Source organism: Pongo abelii, chromosome 2 (assembly GCF_028885655.2).
Source record: "Pongo abelii isolate AG06213 chromosome 2, NHGRI_mPonAbe1-v2.0_pri, whole genome shotgun sequence".
In the NCBI taxonomy this organism is placed as follows: Eukaryota; Metazoa; Chordata; class Mammalia; order Primates; family Hominidae; genus Pongo; species Pongo abelii.
Window position 1 is genome coordinate 207,289,903 of NC_085928.1, and position 23,038 is coordinate 207,312,940.

General features: G+C 40.7%; 1 protein-coding gene across 3 annotated transcripts in view; it reads left to right on the top strand.

Moving 5' to 3' along the window:
- The window catches only part of PAK2 (p21 (RAC1) activated kinase 2), a 109,672-nt gene extending 90,414 nt beyond the window's left edge, over positions 1-19,258 (top strand). For 2 of the 3 annotated variants that reach the window (XM_054551037.2, XM_024241202.3), the window contains exons 9-15: positions 901-949; positions 1,435-1,547; positions 3,148-3,265; positions 6,789-6,888; positions 9,059-9,255; positions 15,870-16,007; positions 16,722-19,258. In XM_054551037.2, coding sequence (XP_054407012.1) covers positions 901-949; positions 1,435-1,547; positions 3,148-3,265; positions 6,789-6,888; positions 9,059-9,255; positions 15,870-16,007; positions 16,722-16,808 — 802 coding nt within the window. In that variant the 3' untranslated portion in view covers positions 16,809-19,258. Of the gene's footprint in view, positions 1-900; positions 950-1,434; positions 1,548-3,147; positions 3,266-6,788; positions 6,889-9,058; positions 9,256-11,760; positions 12,874-15,869; positions 16,008-16,721 lie in introns of those variants that run through there. The other variant, XM_054551038.2, reaches the window with a different exon arrangement.
- The last annotated feature ends 3,780 nt before the right edge of the window (positions 19,259-23,038 follow it).

A 23,038-nucleotide genomic window follows, 5' to 3' on the forward strand; every position in this document is an offset into this window, starting at 1 on the left:
TTCCTTCCCTTCCTTCCTCCCTTCCTTCCCTTCCTTCCCTTCTCTTCCTTTTCCTCGTTCTCTTCCTTCCTTCCCTTTTTTTTTTTTTGGCGGAGTCTGTCCCCCAGGCTGGAGTGCAGTGACATAATCTCGGCTCACTGTAACCTCTGCCTCCCGGGTTCAAACGATTCTTCTGCCTCAGCCTCCCGAAGTGTTGCTGTTACAGGTGTGGGCCACTGCAGCAGGCCTGAATTTCTCCCTAACAGCTACATTCAATTGCAGCACTGGTGTCATGAAAGACGATTGAAGATTATCTTATTATTTTTGAGCACGAATGAACAAGCAATACCTATCCGTATGGATGACCATCACAAATCCAGTGTTGAGTAACAAGCAAGTTGCAGAATAATATGTGAAATGAAACTATATGACGTTTAAAAATTAGGCAAAGTATATTTTATGGGGATACACATCTGTGTCCTTTGTAGTTAAGAGTATGGAGAAATACATGAAAATGATGAACATCAAATACAGGATAAACACCGAATACAGATCACCTTTGGGAGGAAGGAGACTGCTGTCGGAAAGGGCTTATGGGAATCCTGAAATTATTTACAGTTATTTGTGTCTTAATCAGGGAAGTGTATCCTTAAGTATATGTTATATATATTTTTTCTTGCTCTTTTTTCCCTGCATTTTTGTAGGTCTGAAACATTTCAAACATAAGTTTTGGCCATAAGGATTGTCTCTTTTTCTTCCCCCACCCCCTTTTCTCATGTTTTTGCTTTTACTCCTTTTAAGCACGTTAGGTCATCCTGTTCTTTAATTCTTTTTCAGTTGCTTGAGGTGTAAAGTCTTTGGATATTGCAAATGCTAGTGATTTATCAACCTTAAATCTGGTTGTGTGTTTTCTCCCTCTAGGGCTTCTGGTACAGTTTTCACTGCTACTGACGTTGCATTGGGACAGGAGGTAAGTTACTTTGTCATAATCCTGGGTGTTACCATTATTTTGTCGTATAGGTGGAAAGTAGATAAAGCTGGGAAGAAGTGATGGGAATCTGTTTGAGGTTGAACATGCTGTAAGAATTGAATCGCTCGACGTGTTTTTATGGCACTTCTGCCATTAAGGGGAACAAAGACGGAATCATGAGTTTAATGTCATAAATAAGCAAATACTTAAAAATTGTTTTCTCAGCTTGAAGTGAAAAGAGGATTAATTCTTAGTATTGGACTGACTGTGGGTGTATTAATCAACTTCAAGATAAATCTAAAACTAGGCTGTAAACATTACAAAGCATTATGGACAGGCACTGTGCAAGGAATGGTGCTACCTGGGAGTAATAGCATTGTGTGTGTAATACAGTATACGTACCGTAAGTTATCAACTGCTTGGTGTTTGTAATTTTCTAAGAGAATTCCTAAGCCTGGTTTTTTTCAATCCTATTCTCATTATAGGTTGCTATCAAACAAATTAATTTACAGAAACAGCCAAAGAAGGAATTGATCATTAATGAGATTCTGGTGATGAAAGAATTAAAAAATCCCAACATCGTTAACTTCTTGGACAGGTAAATATGAATATTTCTTAAACATTGGGATAAAAGTGTAGAAATTTTAAGTCTCATGGTTTGAGGGGTAGGGCTAGCCACTTTGGAATAAACTGTCAATGCCGAGAAATAAGATTGAAGAAAGAAGAGGAGAGGTAAAAATAGCACACTGCAGTTTTACAAGGTCCTCCTCTACAAGGATATCACTTGGCAAGTGAGAGAAGGCAGTTAAATGAAGGCCGTAGCTGGTGGTGTTTCTACTCATCGCAAATGACCTGAAGCAAAAACATGATGGTTGGCTGTGATTCATGCCTTGACTGTGACAGAAGGGACTGGTTACATGGTTTTTAAACTTGTAGATCAATTTTTATTTCAAATGCCATCCTTCATGGACAAATTTTATGTCTATCAAAACCTCATTTAGTTTAGGAATTAATGTTAAATAACAGACCAAAAAGCAGAATAGAAAATGATGCATATTGGCCGGGTGCAGTGGCTCACACCTGTAATCCCAGCTATTCAGGAGGCTGAGGCGGGAGAATCGCTTGAACCCAGGAGGTGGAGGTTGCACTGAGCCGAGATTGCGTCACTGCACTCCAGCCTGGGCAACGGAATGAGACTCCATCTCAAAAAAAAAAAAAAAAAAAAAAGAAAATGATGTATATTACTACAACTGCATGAGAGAAGATTCGTTGAAAATGATAACAGTGGTTTTATTGAAGATAGAGGTGATTATAGGTGATTTTCTTCCATATTTAAATTTGTTTAGAATGAGGAAAAAATAATATGTTTCGAGACTTTAGCCCTAGTTATGGAGAACATGTTCATAGAAATAAACTTTTCAGGCTAGGCGTGGTAGCTCACGCCTGTAATCCCAGCACTTTGGGAGGCCGAGGCAGGCGGATCACCAGGTCACGAGATCGAGACCATCCTGGCCAACATGGTGAAACCCTGTCTCTATAAAAATACAAAAATTAGCTGGGCGTGGTGCCGTGCACCTGTAGTCCCAGCTACTCGGGAGGCTGAGGCAGGATAATTGCTTGAACCCAAGAGGCGGAGGTTGCAGTGAGCCGAGATCACGCCACTGCACTCCAGCCTGGCAACAGAGCAAGACTCTGTCTCAAAAAAAAATAAAAAATAAACTTTTCAGGTACAGTTCCCTGCTTTTTAAAATAACATTTCAAGTCAGCATAGTATGGTGGTTAAGATAAGCCATGGGCTTTGGAATCATTGAGACTTGGCTTCAGATTCTGGTTCTGTCACTTACTATTAATAGCTGTGTGCCCTTAGATGAGTCACTTAACCTCTCCAAGACTTTGTCTGTTTATCTCTAAAACAGGACTAGTAATTTCTATATTGTAGGGTTATTTTAATCAGAATGATCTATGTGCATACTCAAACTACAATTGTGGGCAAACTGTAACTTTAAAATGATTCAGGATCATAACTTCAGTTATTTTTCTGTGCTGTTACATAGCAGCTTTCCAGTTTTCTTCCTAACTGTCAAGCTACCAGCTCTAGTTTTATTGTTAGGGTGTTTAATATTTGAATTCTTCAACATAGAGTACCATGTGTTTAGGAAAATAAAAGCGTGATTGTATTTGGTATGTTGTATTTTTAGTTACCTGGTAGGAGATGAATTGTTTGTGGTCATGGAATACCTTGCTGGGGGGTCACTCACTGATGTGGTAACAGAAACCTGCATGGATGAAGCACAGATTGCTGCTGTGTGCAGAGAGGTAGGTTTGCCTCCTTCTTGATATGTTATGGTGATATGTGGTTAGCAAGAAGGGAACAAAAGGAAATTTTTCTGTACAGGTAATTGTTATTGTGGGAGGTGCTTTTTCTGTACACATTCTCTTCAAATTACTCCATCTCCATACCATTTCATTCTACACAGGAGTTTCACCCCTTTCCTTCAGGTATAAGATAATTTGGGAATGAATTGTGGACCTTTGAAGATCCAGATTCACAAGGAAATTCCAGTAGAGTGATGATCATTTACCATCCAAACAGGACCCTTTTGAGAGTAAAAGGGTATATATCATTAGAAATACACCACTCAGGCTGGGCGCGGTGGCTCACGCCTGTAATCCCAGCACTTTGGGAGGCCGAGGAGGACGGATCACAAGGTCAAGAGATCGAGACCATCCTGGCTAACACGGTGAAACCCTGTCTCTACTAAAAATACAAAAAAAATTAGGCGGGCGTGTTGGCGGGTACCTGTAGTCCCAGCTACTCGGGAGGCTGAGGCAGGAGAATGGCGTGAACCCGGGAGGTGGAGCTTGCAGTGAGCCGAGATCGCACCACTTCACTCCAGCCTGGGCAACAGAGCAAGAGTCCGTCTCAAAAAAAGAAAAAAAATGAAAAAGAAATACACCACTCAGCTGGAAGTGGTGGCTCATGCCTGTAATCCTAGCACTTTGGGAGGCCAAGGCAGGCAGATTCCCTGAGGTCAGGAGTTTGAGACGAGCCTGGGAAACATGGTGAAACCCCATCTCTACTAAAAATACAAAAATTACCCAGGCATGGTGGCACATGCCTGTAGTCCCAGCTACTCGGGAGGCTGAGGCAGGAGAATCGCTTGAGCTGGGGAGGCAGACATTGCAGTGAGCCAAGATTGCACCACTGCACTCCAGCCTGGGTAACAGAGCAAGATTGTCTCAAAAAAAAAAAAAAAAAGAGGCTGGGTACAGTGTCTCTCGCCTGTAATCCCAGCACTTTGGGAGGCCGAGACGGGCAGATCACGAGGTCAAGAGATCGAGACCATCGTGACCAACATGGTGAAACCCCGTCTCTACTAAAAATACAAAAATTTGCTGGGTGTGGTGGCACGTGCCTGTAGTCTCAGCTACTCAGGAGGCTGAGACAGGAGATTTGCTTGAACCCAAGAGGGAGAGATTGCAGTGAGCCGAGATCGTGCCACTGCACTCCAGCCTGGCGACAGAGCAAGACTCTGTCTCAAGAAAAAAAAAAAAAAAAAAAAGAAAGAAAGAAATACGCCACTCAACAGTGGAAACTAGAACTAACTCAGGTCAAGCAGGACACTTATTTGCTTTAAGTATCAATAAGTCTGTGCCTGGCTTCATTGAGTTCACTAATGGTGAAGAAACTGGTTATTTCTTTATATTCATTAATGAATTTCTAGATATGCTATTAGCTTGTCAGTAGAATTCTGCCAAATTGCCAATTTAAGCCAAAAATAAGCCTTCTTTTTTCCACCTATATCTGAGCTTTTTCTACAGATGAGATTTGGGCTAATGGTTTGCTTATTGTCATTGGAATTTCTAATATCATAGGAATCACTGTCACAAAGGGCAAAATTTTAAGTTTGTAAGACTATATTGTGTTTTCTATGATTTGGCTTTCAGCAGTTCTTCAGTGACACGTGAATTACAAACTTTGTTCGTGTAAGGATGATACATAAATATTTCCCTTTTCCACCTGTCATTAAGGTGTTAAAAATATTAAAATTTTAATTCTGAGTTGTATTCTACCTGAGGAATAGTACCTCTTTGGTTGAAAGGAGGAAATAAGAACTCTTGAATAGAATATTAATAGAATATGATAGTCCTTAACAGTGGAAGCTTGGTCACTGAAAAGCTGATAAAAACAAGAATTTACCTATTTATACTTAATTTTGTTTTTTCTAATACATTTCTTTGTAATTGATATAAAAATTAATTTTGGAAGTTCCTCTATTTGGGTTTTCTTTTGTGTGCCAGAACTTTTAAACTGTGACAAATTTGTTTCTATTTATTTGTACAAGTATTTTCTGGAGCTTTGAATCTGATTATTGCCCGGTAAATGTATTGTGGTAACACCCAATTTATCTGTTTTTCCTTGAATGAATAGTAGAAGATTTTGGATGGGATTTTTAGTTGTGCAGACTTTGTTCTCCTCTGATGGGAGTAAGAAGTAAAAGCACAGCTAACTTATACCCATAGTTTATATTCAAAAACACTAGAGTGAGCAGATTTTTAAAACATCACCTCGTTCTCGTTTGTAAGGAAGGGAGGAGTTTACCTCCACTTTTGTGACTCCGTGCTCTCTGAAATATGACGGAAGAGGAAAGTTAATCTTGCATCATTCATGTCCAAGTTGTAGATGCAGCTTAATAGAAAATCGGGCATTGAAGAACATCTTATCTCTGATGAACAGCTAAGTGGAACCAGGCCACCCAGAATCTTACCTGCTTCTCAGTGGCTCACATTGATTAGCCTTCTGAGTATCTCTTATTCAAATGGGAATGATCAAGGTTTTTTCATTACCGTTGAAATGATTTCTGAAGAGCCTGTGCATATTTACCAAGTGTTGTATACCTTTAGGCATTTAAACCTGAAAGGCATTTAAACCTGAAAGAGGCAATTTTTTTTTTTTTTTTTTTGAGACTGAGTCTTGCTCTGTCACCCAGGCTGGAGTGCAGTGGCACAATCTCAGCTTACTGCAACCTCCGCCTCCTGGATTCAAGGGATTTTCCTGCCTCAGCCACCCGAGTAGCTGGGATTACAGGCCTGAGGCACCACACCTGGCTAATTTTTCTTTCCTTCTGTCTGTCTTTTTTTTTTTTTTGAAATGGAGTCTTGCTCCGTCGCCCAGGCTGGAGTGCAGTGGCGTGATCTTGGCTCACTGCAAGTTCCGCCTCCCAGGTTCAAGCGATTCTGCTATCTCAGCCTCCTGAGTAGCTGGGGTTACAGGTGCACACCACCATACCCAGCTATTTTCTTTGTATATTTAGCAGACAGAGGATTTCACCATGTTGGCCAGGCTGGTCTTGAACTGCTGACCTCAGGTGATCCACCCATCTTGGTCTCCCGAAGTGCTGGGATTAGAGAAGTGAGCCACCGTGCCTGGCCTCACCTGGCTAATTTTTGTATTTTTTAGTAGAGATGGGGTTTTGCCATGTTGGCCAGGCTGGTCTTGAATTCCTGCCCTCAAGTGATCTGGCTGTCTCACCCGGCCAAGAGGCAAGAAATGATACAGACCCAGCTAAACAATGTCTCTGAGTAAGATCAGAGGGTAGGAGGGGATCTACTGACTTTTTGAAAAGTTTTATTTTCTTATATAAAACTTTAAGGAGGAGATCTAATTACTTTTCATAACTTTCTATATAAGAGAGGATGTTTTTTCTTTATAAATAAAAGTATTGGAGGATCTTCTGCTGGGCACTGGAAGCAATGCTCAGGCCATAACTACTGCGTGTGAACCTCCCTGTGTCTTTTCAGGAACTATTTCATTAATAGGTGTTTTTCTTCTGTTCAGTGTTTACAGGCGTTGGAGTTTTTACATGCTAATCAAGTGATCCACAGAGACATCAAAAGTGACAATGTACTTTTGGGAATGGAAGGATCAGTTAAGCTCAGTGAGTAACAAATGGACAATTCACAATCATTTATTCTAATTTTCTGCCTTTTTTTAATTAAAAACTTTTCTTGACCAATACAAGGATTAATCATGATTTAATATAGGAAGAGATGAGACCTTTGAAAACTGAGTGATCCTCTGAGGGTTTTAACTAATCAGTGCCAGAGAAAGGACTCGCTGGATAAGACATTACCTAATAATTACCACTAGATAAGACATTATTAGGTAATGTCTTGTCTTGTCTTTTGAGACGGAGGTTTGCTCTTGTTGCCCAGGCTGGAGTGCAGCCTCAGCCTCCCGAGTAGCTGGGAGTACAGGTGTGCAACACCACACCCAGCTAATCTTTGTATTTTTAGTAGAGACGGGGTTTCTCCACATTGGTCAGGCTGGTCTCGAGCTGCTGAACTCAGGTGATCTTCCCGCCTCAGCCTCCCAAAGTGCTGGGATTACAGGCGTGAGCCATCGCGCCTGGCCATGATTGCTTATTTTTAAGTAATCTTAATGGGCAAGCTCTCATACATTTTTGGTTAATACACATGAAAATGAATTAAACTTTTGGATGACACTTTTTTTTTTCTGGCTCTGCCATTTACTAAGTGAATAACCTTGGATAAGTTGTCTTTATGCCTCAGTTTTCCTATTTGTAAAATAGGAATAATTGTAATAATAAATGTACCTTTCTCATAGGGTTACCATGAGGATTAAATATTTTAATTCTTATAAGGTACTTAAACAGTACCTGGATTGTTTTAAGTACTCATTTTAGCTATAAGTATTATTTGACCTAACCGTTACTCTTTTAGAATTCTCTCCTGTAGAATTTCTGAACTTACATACCACAGTAAGTACAAGGATGTTCTCTGCAATATTGTAAAGAAAAACCAAAACTATCTTAAGTGTTGAGCAGTAAGGGAATAATTAAATGGATTATTATATTTTTATATTCTGTATAGTTTTTAAGATGAGGGAGGCCAGGTGCAGTGGCTCACGCTTGTAATCCCAGCACTTTGGGAGGCCAAGGCAGGTGGATTGCTTGAGCCCAGGAGTTTGAGACCAGACTGAGCAACATGGCAAGACTCCATCTCTACTAAAAATACAACAATTAGCCGGGCGTGGTGGCAGGCGCCTCTAGTCCCAGCTACTCGGGAGGCTGAGGTAGGAGGATGGCTTGAGCACAGGAGGCAGAGGTTGCCGTGAGCCGAAATTGCTCTACTGCACACAGCGTGGGCAACGGAGTGAAACCCTGTGACAAAAAATTTTTAAATAGGCAGATAAATGTACTAATATGGAAAGATCTCTTAAAAAATGGTTTTATAAAAGTTTACAGAATATTCTGATTTGTAATACAAACCAAACAGTTCATAGATATTATTCATGCATATGTACATGCATAACAGTCTAAAGCTTACAAACCTAAAATTTTAACAGTAGTCACATATGAAATAGAATGGCTTTAACAGTATAAGAAAGAATTCTAAATACTAATCCTGACTTTTCCACTAAATGAACATTGAGTACTACACTAGGCATCCTGCACCTCCATTACAGGTGAGATTGAGAAGATAATGCTAGTGGCGACCTTAGGCTCTCTGCTGAGATGATGGATGTTTAGTGATTCTGTCTTCTGTTTGTTTTATTCAAAAATAGTTTACAGCTGGGTGTGGTGGCTCACACTTGTAATCCCAACACTTTGGGAGGCCAAGGTGGGAAGATCCCTCCCTGTGTTGCCCAGGAGTTCAAGACCAGCCTAGGCAACATAGGGGGACTCCATCTCTACAAAAAATTTTAAAAATTGAACAAAATTAAAAGACAAAGTAGTTTCCATGACCTGACCTTCACCTGATTCACTGCATTTAGTTTTGGTGTCTACCTTTGCTTTACTTTTTCATAGATCTCTTTCAGTTTTATTAAATATTTTAGGATAGAATGAATTATTCAGAGTAAAAGGCCTCCTGATAATTTGGACTCTGTGGCAAGTAAAAGTAAAATGTGAGAGTGTGTTACATCATGAAAATATTTTTAAACTCATTCTGGTTTACTTTATTAATAAAATCTTTAAAAACAAGAGGCTGAATAGTCAAAATATAATTAATTACATCATCTGAAGTGAACTCTTTTGCTAAAACCATCCATGGAAGCCATTAACTCTCTTTTGTTTTGTTTTGTAGCTGACTTTGGTTTCTGTGCCCAGATCACCCCTGAGCAGAGCAAACGCAGTACCATGGTCGGAACGCCATACTGGATGGCGCCAGAGGTGGTTACACGGAAAGCTTATGGCCCTAAAGTCGACATATGGTCTCTGGGTATCATGGCTATTGAGATGGTAGAAGGAGAGCCTCCATACCTCAATGAAAATCCCTTGAGGGTAAGATCAATTAAACACCAGCCTTGCTAAATATTTTCTTTAACACACTTATTTAGAACTTGTATGTGCCAGGCACTGTCCAAGAATTTAAAGTAGAAAGTTGATAAAACCTAATCTCTGCCCCTAACTCTGCATCTAAAAATCATTTGCTCTCTGAGTTACAAATTAATGTGTTAGATGAAGACACTGTAGGTTTTTAGTAGTAAGCTGTATTGTTTTGTATTTTACGTAGGAAGTTTGGAGCACCTTTCTCTAAACCTTCTCCTCCTTTTATTTTTTAAGATGTTTTGAGACAGGGTCCCACTCTGTTGCCCAGTCTAGAGTGCAGTGGCGCAATCTCAGCTCACTGCAACCTCCACTTCCCAGGTTCAAGCGATCCTCCTACCTCAGCCTCCTGAGTAGCTGGGACTATGGGTGCGCGCCACCACACCCAGCTGATTTTTGTATTTTTCATAGAGACAGGGTCTCTCCACGTTGGGTCAGGCTGGTCTCAAATTCTTGACCTCAGTTGATCCACCTGCCTCGGCCTCCCAAAGTGCTGGCATTACAAGTGTGAGCCACTGCACCTGGCCACTTCTCTTTCTTTTAAATTACCATATGTGGCTCAACATTATCAGTTATTAAGGAAATGTAAATCAAAACCTCAACAATCAGAGGCTGAGGCAAGAGAATTGCTTGAACCCAGGATGTGGTAGTTGCGGTGAGCCAAGATGGCACTACTGCACTCCAGCCTGGGCAACAGGGTGAGACTCTATCTCAGAAAAAAACAACAAAAAAAACCCCACCCCAACAGGATAACACTTCACAACCACTAGAATGACTATACTCAAAAAGACAATAATAAATATTGGTGACCGGGTGCGGTGGCTTACACTTGTAGTCCCAGCACTTTGGGAGGCTGAGGTTGGGAGTTCAAGATCAGCCTGACCAACATGGAGAAACCCCATCTTTACTGAAAATACAAAATTAGCCGAGCATGGTGGTGGGTGCCTGTAATCGCAGCTACTTGGGAGGCTGAGGCAGGAGAATCGCTTGAACCCGGGAGGCGGAGGTTGCAGTGAGCCGAGATCGCGCCATTGCACTCCAGCCTAGTCGACAAAGCGAAACTCCATCTCTATAAATAAATAAATAAATGTTGGTGAGAAGATAAGGAAACTGGAAACCTCATTCATTGCAAAATATAAAATGGTACATCTGCTTTGGAAAACAATTTGACAATTCTGTATGAAGTTAATACTGAATTACCAAATGACCTAGCAGTTCCTCTGCTGGGTACAGAGCCAAGAGAATTAAAATCATACGTCCATACAAAAACCTGCATGCAGCCTGAATTATTTCTACTGAAAAGTGGAAATGATTCAAACCTGGTGAACAGTGGAATATTATTTGGCCATAGAAAGGAAGGAAGTGCCAATCCGTGTTACAGCATCGAACCTTGAAAGTACTGTGCTAAGTGAAAGAAGCCGAACATGGCAGTAGATTGTGGCCATCTGTTTCCTGAATGTTTTTCATCCAGTTGCCAAAGATTCCAGTTTATGTGGGCAGTTAAAGTACTTCTATAGAGGTGATTAATTTAGACCACTTTTCAGAAGGACGTTTAAAGCCCTCTAATTTCATTCATTCATTTAGCCAGTATTCGTTTGAGTACCTGCCATGTGCTAAGCACTATTCAAAATGCTGTCTAAAAGAACTCACAAAAATTCCTGCTCTTATAGAACTTATATTCTAGTGGGAAAAGAGAGAAAAAATAAATCAGAATAACGTGTAATATATTGAACAATGGACTCTTGAGTGCTGAGACTGACAGGAAGGAGGTTAGGGTGTTTACTTTCTAAAGGTGCTTGGAGAGCTGGGCATGGTAGCTCACGCCTGTCAGCCCAGCATTTTGGGAGGATTGCTTGAGCCTAGGAGTTCAAGGCCAGCCTAGGCAACATAGTGAGACCCCATCTCTACAAAAAAATTTAAAAATTAGCCAAGCATGTTAGTGTGTGCCTGCAGTCACAGCTAATTGGGACCATCGTCCTGCCCCATTGGGTGGGTCACTTGGGCCCAAGGAAGATGAGGCTGCAGTGAGCTGTTATCACATCACTGCACTCCAGCTTGGGTGACGGCTAGGCCCTGTCTCAAAAAAAATACAATAAAAATAAAATTTAAAATTAAATCAAAAGCGTGAATAGGGAGGGCTTCACTGAGGTGACATTTGGACTCAGGAAGTAAGAGCGTCATACTTACCTGAGGGAAAAGCATTCTAAGCAGAAGGCACAGCAAGTGCAAAAGCTCTAAAGCAGGAGTGTTCCTGGTGTATTGAGAGATGATTCCGGACCTCAGCACAGCTGGCGTACGCTGAGCAAACAGAGAGAGGTGCGGTCGATTGGCAAAGAAACCAGGCCAGACTGTAGTGCCTTATGAGAGCTCTGGAAGGATTCTGGCTTTTACTGGAGGCCAAATGGGGAAACTGTTAGAGAGAGTTGAGCAGAGGAGCAAATTCTCCTTTGGTTTTCATAGGATTGGCCTGGCTACGTTGTTGAGAGATCCTCGAGGAAGGCAAAGGCAGAGCAGAAGAGAGTCAGGAGGCTGATGTCATAATTCAGGCAAGCAGTGATGATGGCCTAGACCAGGACGGTGTCAGTGGAGGTGGGAAAAAGTGGTGTGATTCTGGATGTGTTTTGAAAGAAGAGTCTACATGAGAGAGAAAAGACTCACGGGATCTGTTCCCAAGTAACTCAACTGCATTCCTGTACAAAGCTGAAGAGTTACAGGGCTGCGTCCACAGCCAGGAGTATGCTCAGGCTTCAGAAGAGACTCGCCTCCAGTAGCCTTCACTGTGGCAAAAAGGTCTACTTCAACCCCAGTGAGATCGGTAAAATCACCAGCGCCAAGCTCCTATCAGCAGATCCAGAAGCTGATCAAAGATGGGCTGATCATCTGCAAGCCTGTGACTATCCATTCCCAGGCTGGATCCCCACAAAAAAAAAAAAACAAACACCTTGGGCCGGGCGTGGTGGCTCATGCTTGTAATCTCAGCACTTTGGGAGGCCGAGGTGGACAGATCACTTGAGGTCAGGAGTTCATGACCAGCCTACCATGGTGAAACCTCGTCTCTACTAAAAATACAAAAATGAGCCAGGCATGGTGGCACGCACCTGTATTCCCAGCTACTCGGGAGGCTGAGGTGGGAGAATTGCTTGAAACTGGGCGACAGAGAGAGATTCTGTCTCAAAAAAAAAAAAAAAAAACCACCTTGGCCCACAGGCATATGGGCATAACTGCTAATGCACAGATTACCAAAAAGGCAGCCTGGATGAGAAAGATGAGAATCCGCCCCAGCTGCTCAGAAGACATTATGAATCTACGGAGATGAACCTTCACATGTATCAGAGCCTGTACATGAAGTGAAGGGGGACGTGTTCAGAAACAAGCAGGTTCTTCGGAACTCATTCCAAGCTGAAGATAGACAAGGCCTCAAGAAGCTTCTCATTGACCAGGCCAGGGCACATGGGTCTAAGACCAGGAAAGCACTGTAGTTCCATGGAGAGTGCCTCTGGGCCAAGAGAAAATCATTAAGACTGTCCCAGGAGGAAGAAACTAAGAAATAAAGGTCTCCCTCTCTCGTCTGTACGTAGTGGATCTTGGTGATTACATAGATCCAGTCATTCAAATAAAACAAGATTTTATCTGCCTGATGGGGGAAAAAAGGCATATTGGTAGGAATACAGAAATAGCCAGGACCCAACAATCACCCAGACATCAGTCAAAGTTTACCAGACAGACAAAGGAGCAGGCAAATAGTCAAAGTTTACCAGAAGGCAAAGGAGCAGGCAAAATGCAGCCCATAATGAGAAAAACATCCAGGCAACTGAAACACACACCACACAAGTTCATTAAAACAATCTTACAACTGCATTTCAGTTGTAAGAACTTTAAATGCATATTGCTTAGTGAAAGAATCCAGTCTAAAAAGGCTACATATTATTTCAACTATAGAAAGTAAAAATGATTAGTGGTTATGGGGTTTGGCAGGGGATGGGGGCTAGAGAGGATGAGTAGATGAAGCACAGGGAATTTTTTTGGGCAGTGAAATTGTATGATATTATAATGGTGGGCACTAGACAGCATTCATTTGTCAAAACCCATGGAACAACTAGGCACGGTGGTGCACACCTGTAGTCCCTGCTACTTGAAAGGCTGAAGCAGGAGGATCTCTTGAGCCCAGGAGTTCAAGGCCAGCCTGGGCAACATATCGAGAATGCATTAAAAAAAAAAAAACAACCATAGGACTGTGTAATGTAATACAGAGTGAACCCTAATGTAAACTGAGGGCTTTAATTTCATAGAAGCGTATCAATATTGGTTCATTTGTAACAAGTGTCCCATAGTATAATAATGCAGATAATAATAAAACTCTACATTGGGGAGGTTGCGTGTGGGAACTCTGTACTATCTGTTCAATTTTCTGTAAACCTAAAACTTCTAAAAAATAGTTAAAAATAATAATTTTAGACCAGGTGCAGCGGCTCATGCCTGTAATACCAGCACTTTGGGAGGCCAAGGTGGGCAGATTGCTTGAGGTCAGGAGTTTGAGACCAGCCTGGCCAATGTGGTGAAACCCCATCTCTACTAAAAATACAAAAATTAGTCAGGCGTCATGGTGCATGCCTGTACTCCCAGCTACTCAGGAGGCTGAGCTGCGAGAATTGCTGGAACCCGGGAGGCAGAGGTTGCCATGCGTTGAGATTGTGCCACTGCATTCCAGCCTGGGCAGCAGAGCGAGACTATGTCTGAAAAGAAAAATAAATAGGCCGGATGCAGTGGCTCACACCTGTAATCCCAGCACTTTGGGAGGCCAAGGTGAGCAGATCACAAAGTTGGGAGTTTAAGACCAGCCTGGCCAACATAGTGAAACCCCGTCTCTACTGAAAATACAAAAGATTAGCTGGGCGTGGTGGCGGGCACCTGTAATCCCAGCTACTCGGAAGGCTGGGGCATGAGAATCGCTTGAACTCAGGAGGTGAAGGTTGCATTTAGCTGAGATCGTGCCATTGCATTCCAGCCTGGGCCACAGAGCCAGACTCCATCTCAAAAATAAATAATAAAAAATAAAATTGAATTTATAGAAATGTAAAGGAAATAATTAGAACTGTGTAAGGATTTTCTAAAGGGATTTGATTAAATTAGGAAACATTCATATAAGGCAATATTTACTTAAGACATTACAGTAATTTTATAGATCTAGGTAGTTATTAGTAATGGTGACCTGGGATAATTTGTTTCTTGGTTTTTATTTTTGAGACGGAGTCTTTCTCTGTTGCCCAGGCTGGAGTTCAGTGGTGCAATCTCAGCTCACTGCAACCTCCACCTCCCATGTTCAAGCAGTTCTCCTGCCTCAGCCTCCCGAGTAGCTGGAACTACAGGCATGTGCCACCACACCCAGCTAATTGGGTTTTTTTTTTTTGTATTTTTAGTAGCGATGGGGTTTTGCCATGTTGCGCAGCCTGGTCTCGAGATCCCAGGCAATCCACTTGTCTCAGCATCCCAGAGTGCTTGGATTACAGGCATCAGCCACCATGCCCAGCCTAATTTGTTTTTATTTATTTATTTATTTGTTTATTTATTTATTTTTTTGAGACAGAGTCTCGCTCTGTCGCCCAGGCTGGAGTGCGGTGGCACAGTCTCAGCTCACTGCAAGCTCTGCCTCCCGGGTTCATGTCATTGTCCTGCCTCAGCCTCCCTAGTAGCTGGGACTACAGGCGCCCACCACCACGCCCAGCTAATTTTTTGTATTTTTTAGTAGAGACAGGGTTTCACCGTGTTAGCCAGGATGGTCTCGATCTCCTGATCTCGTGACCCGCCCGCCTTAGCCTCCCAAAGTACTGGGATTACAGGTGTGAGCCACCGCACCTGGCCTTGTTTGTTTGTTTTTTTTTTAAGTTTTAACAGATCTCATTTTTTTTTTAACGATATGTATGACTTGAAAAAAATTTGAGAAGAGTAAACAGGATGGTCAATGGTGAGGTTGTGGTTATTTTTAATTATTAACATTGTTTTATTTTTTAAAGCAATATGGGCTGGGCACAGTGGCTCACACCTGCAATCCAGCACTTTGAGAGGCCGAGGCAGGTGGATCATTTGAGGTCAGGAGTTCAAGACCAGCCTGACCAATATGATGAAACCCCATCTCTACTAAAAATACAAAGATTAGCCGGTCATGGTGGTATGCATCTGTAATCCCAGCTACTCGGAAGGCTGAGGCAGGAAAATCACTTGAACCCGGGAGGCAGAGGTTGCAGTGAGCCAAGATTGCACCACTGCACTCCAACCTGGGTGACAGAGCAAGATTCCGTCTCAACGAAAAAACAAAACAAAAGCAATATGTATTGCATTTATAACCGAAGAAAAACCAAAGGTGAATCTCATTTCAGAAAAATAACTTAAGGAATGTAACATCTAAAAATAAGAGGAAAGTATCAAATATAAATTTAAATGGGATAATGATAACCCCAGTTTAGTATTTATGGTGATTTTCTTTAAAGAAGAAAGAAGTCCTTAGACTTTATGGAGTGCTCTGTGACTGTTGAGCTATCTTAAGTGGATCAGAGATGTTCTTCTGTTTTTAGGCCTTGTACCTAATAGCAACTAATGGAACCCCAGAACTTCAGAATCCAGAGAAACTTTCCCCAATATTTCGAGATTTCTTAAATCGATGTTTGGAAATGGATGTGGAAAAAAGGGGTTCAGCCAAAGAATTATTACAGGTAAATTTAAAAATGATTTCATTTGGGGGAATAGTTGACTTTTTTGGTAACCGACAAAGTTTTCCTAGGGCTAATAAGTAGATTTCACTATTCATTGATCACCAGCGGTATGGCAGCTGCTGCAATTTAGGGTTTCATCCTATCATTCTGAGCAAACTATCGCAAGGACAGAAAACCAAACGTTGCATGTTACCACTCATAGGTGGGAATTGAACAATGAGAACACTTGGACACAGGAAGGGGAACATCACACACCGGGGCCTGTTTGTGGGGTGGGGGGAGTGGGGAGGGATAGCATTAGGAGAAATACCTAATGTAAGTGACGAATTAATGGGTGCAGCACATCAACATGGCACATGTATCATACGTAACAAACCTGCACATTGTGCACATGTACCCTAGAACTTAAAAGTATTAAAAAAAAAAAAAAGGTTTCATCTGCCGGGAATAAAATTCTGACAAAATCGTAATGTGCAGTTTGTGCATAGTATCAATCCTCAGACCTGTTTATTGCTGGTGTGTGTATATTTGTCAAACTAAAATGATTCTGCTTTCATTCAACTCTGAAAGTAATGTGTTGATTATGTTAGTCTTATGAAGGTATTAATATGTGTTTATTAAATTATGATCGACAAATTATGATCGACAAAATTATTTTGTTTCTAACCTGATGAATGGCACTTACACTTTTATTTTTCCCTTTCTTTCTGGCAGCATCCTTTCCTGAAACTGGCCAAACCGTTATCTAGCTTGACACCACTGATCATGGCAGCTAAAGAAGCAATGAAGAGTAACCGTTAACATCACTGCTGTGGCCTCATACTCTTTTTTCCATTTTCTACAAGAAGCCTTTTAGTATATGAAAATTATTACTCTTTTGGGGGTTTAAAGAAATGGTCTGCATAACCTGAATGAAAGAAGCAAATGACTATTCTCTGAAGACAACCAAGAGAAAATTGCAAAAAGAAAAGTATGACTTTTATATGAACCCCTTCTTTAGGGTCCAAAAGGAATTGTGGACTGAATTGCTAGCCTTAGGTCTTTCAGCAAACAGCCTATCAGGGCCATTTATCATGTGTGAGATTTGCATTTTACTTTGCTGACTTTGTTGTAATAGATCCCATTCATTGTCCCCTTTGGGGTATTTCCAGTACTTGAATGGCAGATTGGAGTTTTTCAGAGTATGTGTTTCATCTGCTCGTCTTTCTCTCCTTCATAGCTTTCCTTTTCCTGGACTTGCTCCTTTTGAGTTGCTTTTGCGTTTCTCATGCCTAGGCAAGTGTAATAGAAATTATGTAGCTCCTTATGTTGGCAAAGGAGCTCTATATAGTTTCACTTTGTATAAAAGTTAGGACCAGCTGTTGTTACATGTAATATTTTAGTTCAGAACTTGACCTGAAGGAAGGGAAGAAAAGTATGTGATTTTTACCTTTTTTAACAAATGTGAAAAAGTCAGTTTTAGAAATTTCGTGGTAGTAAGTTTGGCATTTGTTACATGTATAGAGAGAAGACTAATAATCTCTATTTATAACTAAATCATTGAGATAGAAAAAGATTCCCATTGACCGTAGACTTCTTCCCATTTTGTCTTCCCTTCTGCCTGTTTCCCCTTCAGGTTTGGCTCTAGTAACCAAAGTGATTTGTTCTTGTTCCAACCTGGGCTTTATGACTTTGGTTAGTGCCACTACCTTCCTCTTCCCTCCTTTCCCCCTTCAATTTGGAAATAAATTTCTGTATATGTTGCAATTTTAGGTTTAGGTTTGTTCTGTTTTTCATTAATCCTCTCTCACCTCACAGATACCCCCTCCCATGGCAAATAATATAATAACCAGTGAATTTCCAGGAATTTAAACATTAGCTGTTTTCCACTTAAAGGAGAAAAATATTTGGGACTAGCAGCAGAGGCAGAGTGAGAGGCGTGAACCTTGGTGAGCTCTGATGTAGTGAGAAGAGATTATACTCATGAAAGAGAACGTTAGTGTTACAGAGAAGCAGCCGATAGCAAATCAACTATAGGGACTTGGCAGCGGCGGCATTGCCCCAGGTCATCATCAGTGTGCTATTATCTATGAGAACTTGAGCGACAGAGTATTTCTTGGTGAATTTATAGATCATTTGAGATGTTGAGTTACTTTAGGTTTTTTTTTTTTTCAAGTAAGTAGAGACTATTAATGTAAAAAACGAGAAAGGAAAATGAAATGTGCGTGTTGATAGCAATAATTTGTTTCTTTTAAAGATTCAAAAAGGTCTGAGACCTGTAGCATTAATTGAGTGCCCTCCCTTCTCCGCTCCCCTCCCTTTCTCTTTTTTCCTCTCCTCTCCTTTCCTTTTCCTTTATTCATTGTTTTGCTTTTGGAGTAGGTGGTGTTCAAGTATCTGTGGTTTGGTTCTGGCATTTTGTTCCCACCATCTCCTTCCCCCATTAACTTCCCTTCCCCCCTGCTTGCCATCCTGCAGTAGTATAAATCATGAATAAAAAATAATTTTGCTGTTGTAGTATACATTGGGGAAACTAGCAGGTTTTATTTCCATTATTTTATTTCCACTATATCTATGATAAGATGCAATTATAAGGAGAGAAGTGACTTTTTTATTGATAAGGCAAGGTTTTCAGAAAAATGAGTAAAATAATTAATGAAACAAATTTAGAGCACTTAATGGTCTCTGTTTTCAATATAATTCTTGATTTCATTTTTCTCTGGAATATATTGGCCTTCTACAGCTATTACTGAATTATAGAAACTGGTTTATTTCTGGCAGAAAGCTGCAGTGCCACCTGAGTTCCAAATTTTACCATTCTTTGTAAACAGTTGGATGGATTATGATAAAGAAGATGCTACCAATGAAATAGAAAACCAACGAGATGAGAAGACTGATCCTCATGTGCTCAGAGGCACTTCCCTCCTAAGTCAAAGACCATCTTCACTGACTATGTGCCAAGGCCTCGCTTCAGGCTTGTGACTCAACAAAGGGCTTTTCCATTGATAGAAGCAGTTTGGGATTTGTAGTTACGACTTCTTCGATAGTTACCTGCACGTCCATTGCTGGCAACCGACTTGTCATTAAAACCTGGCTCTTTGGTTAAGGGAGCTACACTGTGGTTTATTCTTAAGTTACGTGGATAAACTGACCTCTAACAGAAATATACTTTGGTTAATTTTGAAATGTGTCATTTTTAAACAATCTTAAAAGTAATACAGAATTGTGATTTATTAATTTTAAATTAAAACATTCAGAACTTGAAAGAAAAATTATATCTGAAAGAAAAATTATATCTGAATCAAGATTCATGTTTTTTATTTTTTATTTTTACTTTTTTTGATACAGAGTCTTACTCTGTCACCTAGGCTGGAGTGCAGTGGCGTGATCTCAGCTCACTGCAACCTCTGCTTCCTGGGTTCAAGCAATTCTCATGCCTCAGCCTCCTGAGTAGCTGAGACCACAGGTGCGTGCCACCATACCCAGCTAATTTTTTGTATTTTTAGTAGAGACAGAGTCTCACCACATTGCCCAGGCTGGTCTCCAACTCCTGAGCTCAGGCAATCTGCCCACCTTGGCCTCTCAAAGTGCTACAATTAACAGGCGTGAGCCACTGCGCCTGGCCTCATGTTTTTTAAATAATTGCCTTTTATATTTACCCTTTTTGTCATCACTTTAGAATGAAAATTCCCATTTAAATCTGAAAGTTACCTTAATAGTCCTCTTGTGTTATTAGGACAGTATTACTATAGTACTTATTTATTATATTTTAGACTTAAAGTTATCTTCTCTTTTTCTTTTTTCTTCTGCTGCTTTTAGGGACAGTTAAAACTGGGAAACTATGAAACATGGAACATTTTATCCTACCTGGAATAGTAAACAAGTAATTGTGAAGCGTAAGACACCAAGGCTAATACAACTCTGCCTTCATGTGTTGAGTGCCTGGCACATAGTATTAATTTTCTTCCCTTTAACATGTAAATGTTAAGCTGCTTACAGTCTAGTAACCACCAGTTGTAAACGAGCCTGTGCCTTTGACAAGCAATTTTAAACTACCTATGAGTATTTCTTTTAGGGCTCACTTAAATACATGTTTGTATATACTGTATTCTAGCCAGAATAATTTTAGATCTGATCAGGTAGTAGCTAAAATTAGAAAAAAAACAAAATAGGTGCTTAAAGAATTTGCATCAATTTTTGAGTCAATCTTTTAAAATATACTGAGATCCACATCTAGTGAAATGTCAGTGTCAAAATATTATAGATTATAGCTGAAATCCAGATTAATACTCATTTGGGGTTTTTTATAGTGGAACTTCATAGTAATACAAAAAGCAGATTGTCCTCCTGTCTCCGCTGCTCCCACAGTAGGTATTGAAACTGGTAAAATCAGTTTTTTGATAGTGTGTGTATATAAGAAAAAATATATACACATTCTTTTTTCTCAGTCAACACATTGATTGAACACTGGCAAAGATGCTGTGGTAGACGAGGTTGGAGTTGGAAAGAAGAAGCAAGCACTGGCCTGGCCTTGAAAGAACGGAAGTCTTTCCTATTCACTTCTCTAGAATGCCGCCACGACAGAGGCAGAAAGAAATGGATGATCATTCTGTCAAGCACACTTCTGTTCTCTTAGAAACACTTCTGTTTATAATAAGAAGTAATAAGAGAAACAGTTACGTGTGGAATTCAACATCTTTGGTTGGAACGCATTGGCTTTTTTTTTCTTGTTTTGATAGAAATGGAATTAAGCAAAAGTAGTTTGTCTTTTCTGTTGTCTTCAAATTTTATAATGCCTTTTATTTTTAATTTAATCCCGTTCAAGTATTTAATTGTTATACATTGACATTAACTGCTGTATTTTGACTTTGTTCAATAATTTTGTTCTTTCAGGGCTAGAAATAAACTTTTTAAAAAAAATATGCATTTTTCCCTTTCCTAAACTTTTATTCTTTCTTTTGATCAGCATAAAAGAATACTTAAATGTCTTTTGATAGCATAAAGAATGTTTAAATGTCTTAATAGGTTTTCAAAGAACATTCTAGTATTTTTAGTGATAAATGTTTTAAACCTTTTAATGGTGTTGTGCCATCATTTTGAATTTATTACAAAGCTCCAAAGTAGGAAGGTTTCTAGAAATGTGTGGACAGTAAACATGAAGTTTTCCTTTTTTTTTTTTTTTTTTGAGACGAGTCTCACTCTTTCTCCCAGGCTGGAGTGCAGTGGCGCAATATCATATCAGCTCACTGCAACCTCTGCCTCCCAGGTTCAAGTGATTCTCCTGCTTCAGCCTCCTGAGTAGTTGGGGAAGTTTTCCCTTTCTAAATCAAGTTGAGAATAATTTTCTTATCAGTGTTTCTCTATCAGACCCAGGGAAACAGTTCTGATTTGAACACACACCTTGCTGGAGTAATAAAAACCTGATCAGAATTTCTGTGTTAAATGAACCAAGAAACCTTTAAGAGTGCAATACATCGTAAGGCATCACTTCATTATGTGAGTTAATTTGGAATCTTAGGTACCCTACCTAACAGGGAACAGCCACAATAATGGTTTACTATCAAAAAGCATAAAATAAGGCCAGACGCGGTGGCTCACACCTGTAATCCTAGCACTGGGAGGCTGAGACTGGCGGATTGCCTTAGCTCAGGCAGGAGACCAGCCTGGGCAACATGATGAAATCCCATCTCTACTAAAATACAAAAAAAATCAGCCAGGTGTACTGGCGCATGTCTGTAGTCCCAGCTACTTGGGAGGCTGAGGCACGAGAATTGTTTGAACCCGGGAGGTGAAGGTTGCAGTGAGACAAGATCATGCCATTGCACTCCAGCCTGAGTGACAGAGCAAGACTCTTGTCTCAAAAAAAAAAAAAAAAGATACATTTTTATCCTGGGTGAGAAGTGGAGGCAATGACTTTGAAATGTATTTGTTACACTATATGGCTGTTTCGTCTTGTTCTAACATTTATATTTCTTTGAACTAATAGCAAATGCTCAAAGCATTGCCTAAGAAAACTTTTAAAAGCCTGCGGTTAATTTCAGAAGCTCTATTTCTAGGGCTTGGTGGGAGGATGGCTTGATCCTGGGAGGCAGAGGTTGCAGTGAGCCAAGATGATGCCGCTGTACTCCAGCCTGGGCGACAGAGCAAGACCCCTGTCTCACAAAAAGAGAGTTGATAATTGCCTATATCTCTATAAAGAGAATTTTATAGTCTCAATAATCCTGATTATAGCTGTTTTACCCATACATCTTAGTTTGGGGTTAGGGAAAAAGACTAAAAATGCTGCATTTCTGGGAAACAATTTGTTCAGAAAATGACACCATTTATATAAACTTGTGAGTTACGTCAAGAGACTGCTGATCTTGGCCGGGCGCGGTGGCTCCTGCCTGTAATCCCAGCACTTTGGGAGGCTGAGGCAGGTGGATCATGAGGTCAGGAGATCGAGACCATCCTGGCTAACACGGTGAAACTCCGTCTCTACTAAAAATACAAAAAATTAGCCAGGCGTGGTGGCGGGCGCCTGTAGTCCCAGCTACTCGGGAGGCAGAGATTGCAGTGAGCCGAGATCACGCCACTGCACTCCAGCCTGGGCGACAGAGTGAGACTCTGTCTTTAAAAAAAAAAAAAAAAAGAAAAAGAGACTGCTGATCTTGAATGACGCCCGTGGATACATCATCTCTGGATAGTTGTTAAAAGGTGCCCATTGCATTCCCTCGTTCCATCCATCCCAGTTTGCTCTGGAGCAGATGGAAACGTCTCACCCTTGTAGTGCTGTAACAGTCCAGATAGAGTGACAGTGCCATACATTTCTGTTTTTCATTCTTAGACCTGTAGGTATGTACAGCACAGCATCATCAACACATTGCCAAAAAACTATTTTCCTCTAATTCTTAATAAACTACTTCACTTTGACTTCTATATTTAAAATAGAAGTGTAGGGCCGGGCGCGGTGGCTCACGCCTGTAATCCCAGCACTTTGGGAGGCCGAGGTGGGTGTATCTATCACCTGAGGGCAGGAGTTTTAAGACCAGCCTAGCCAACATGGTGAAACC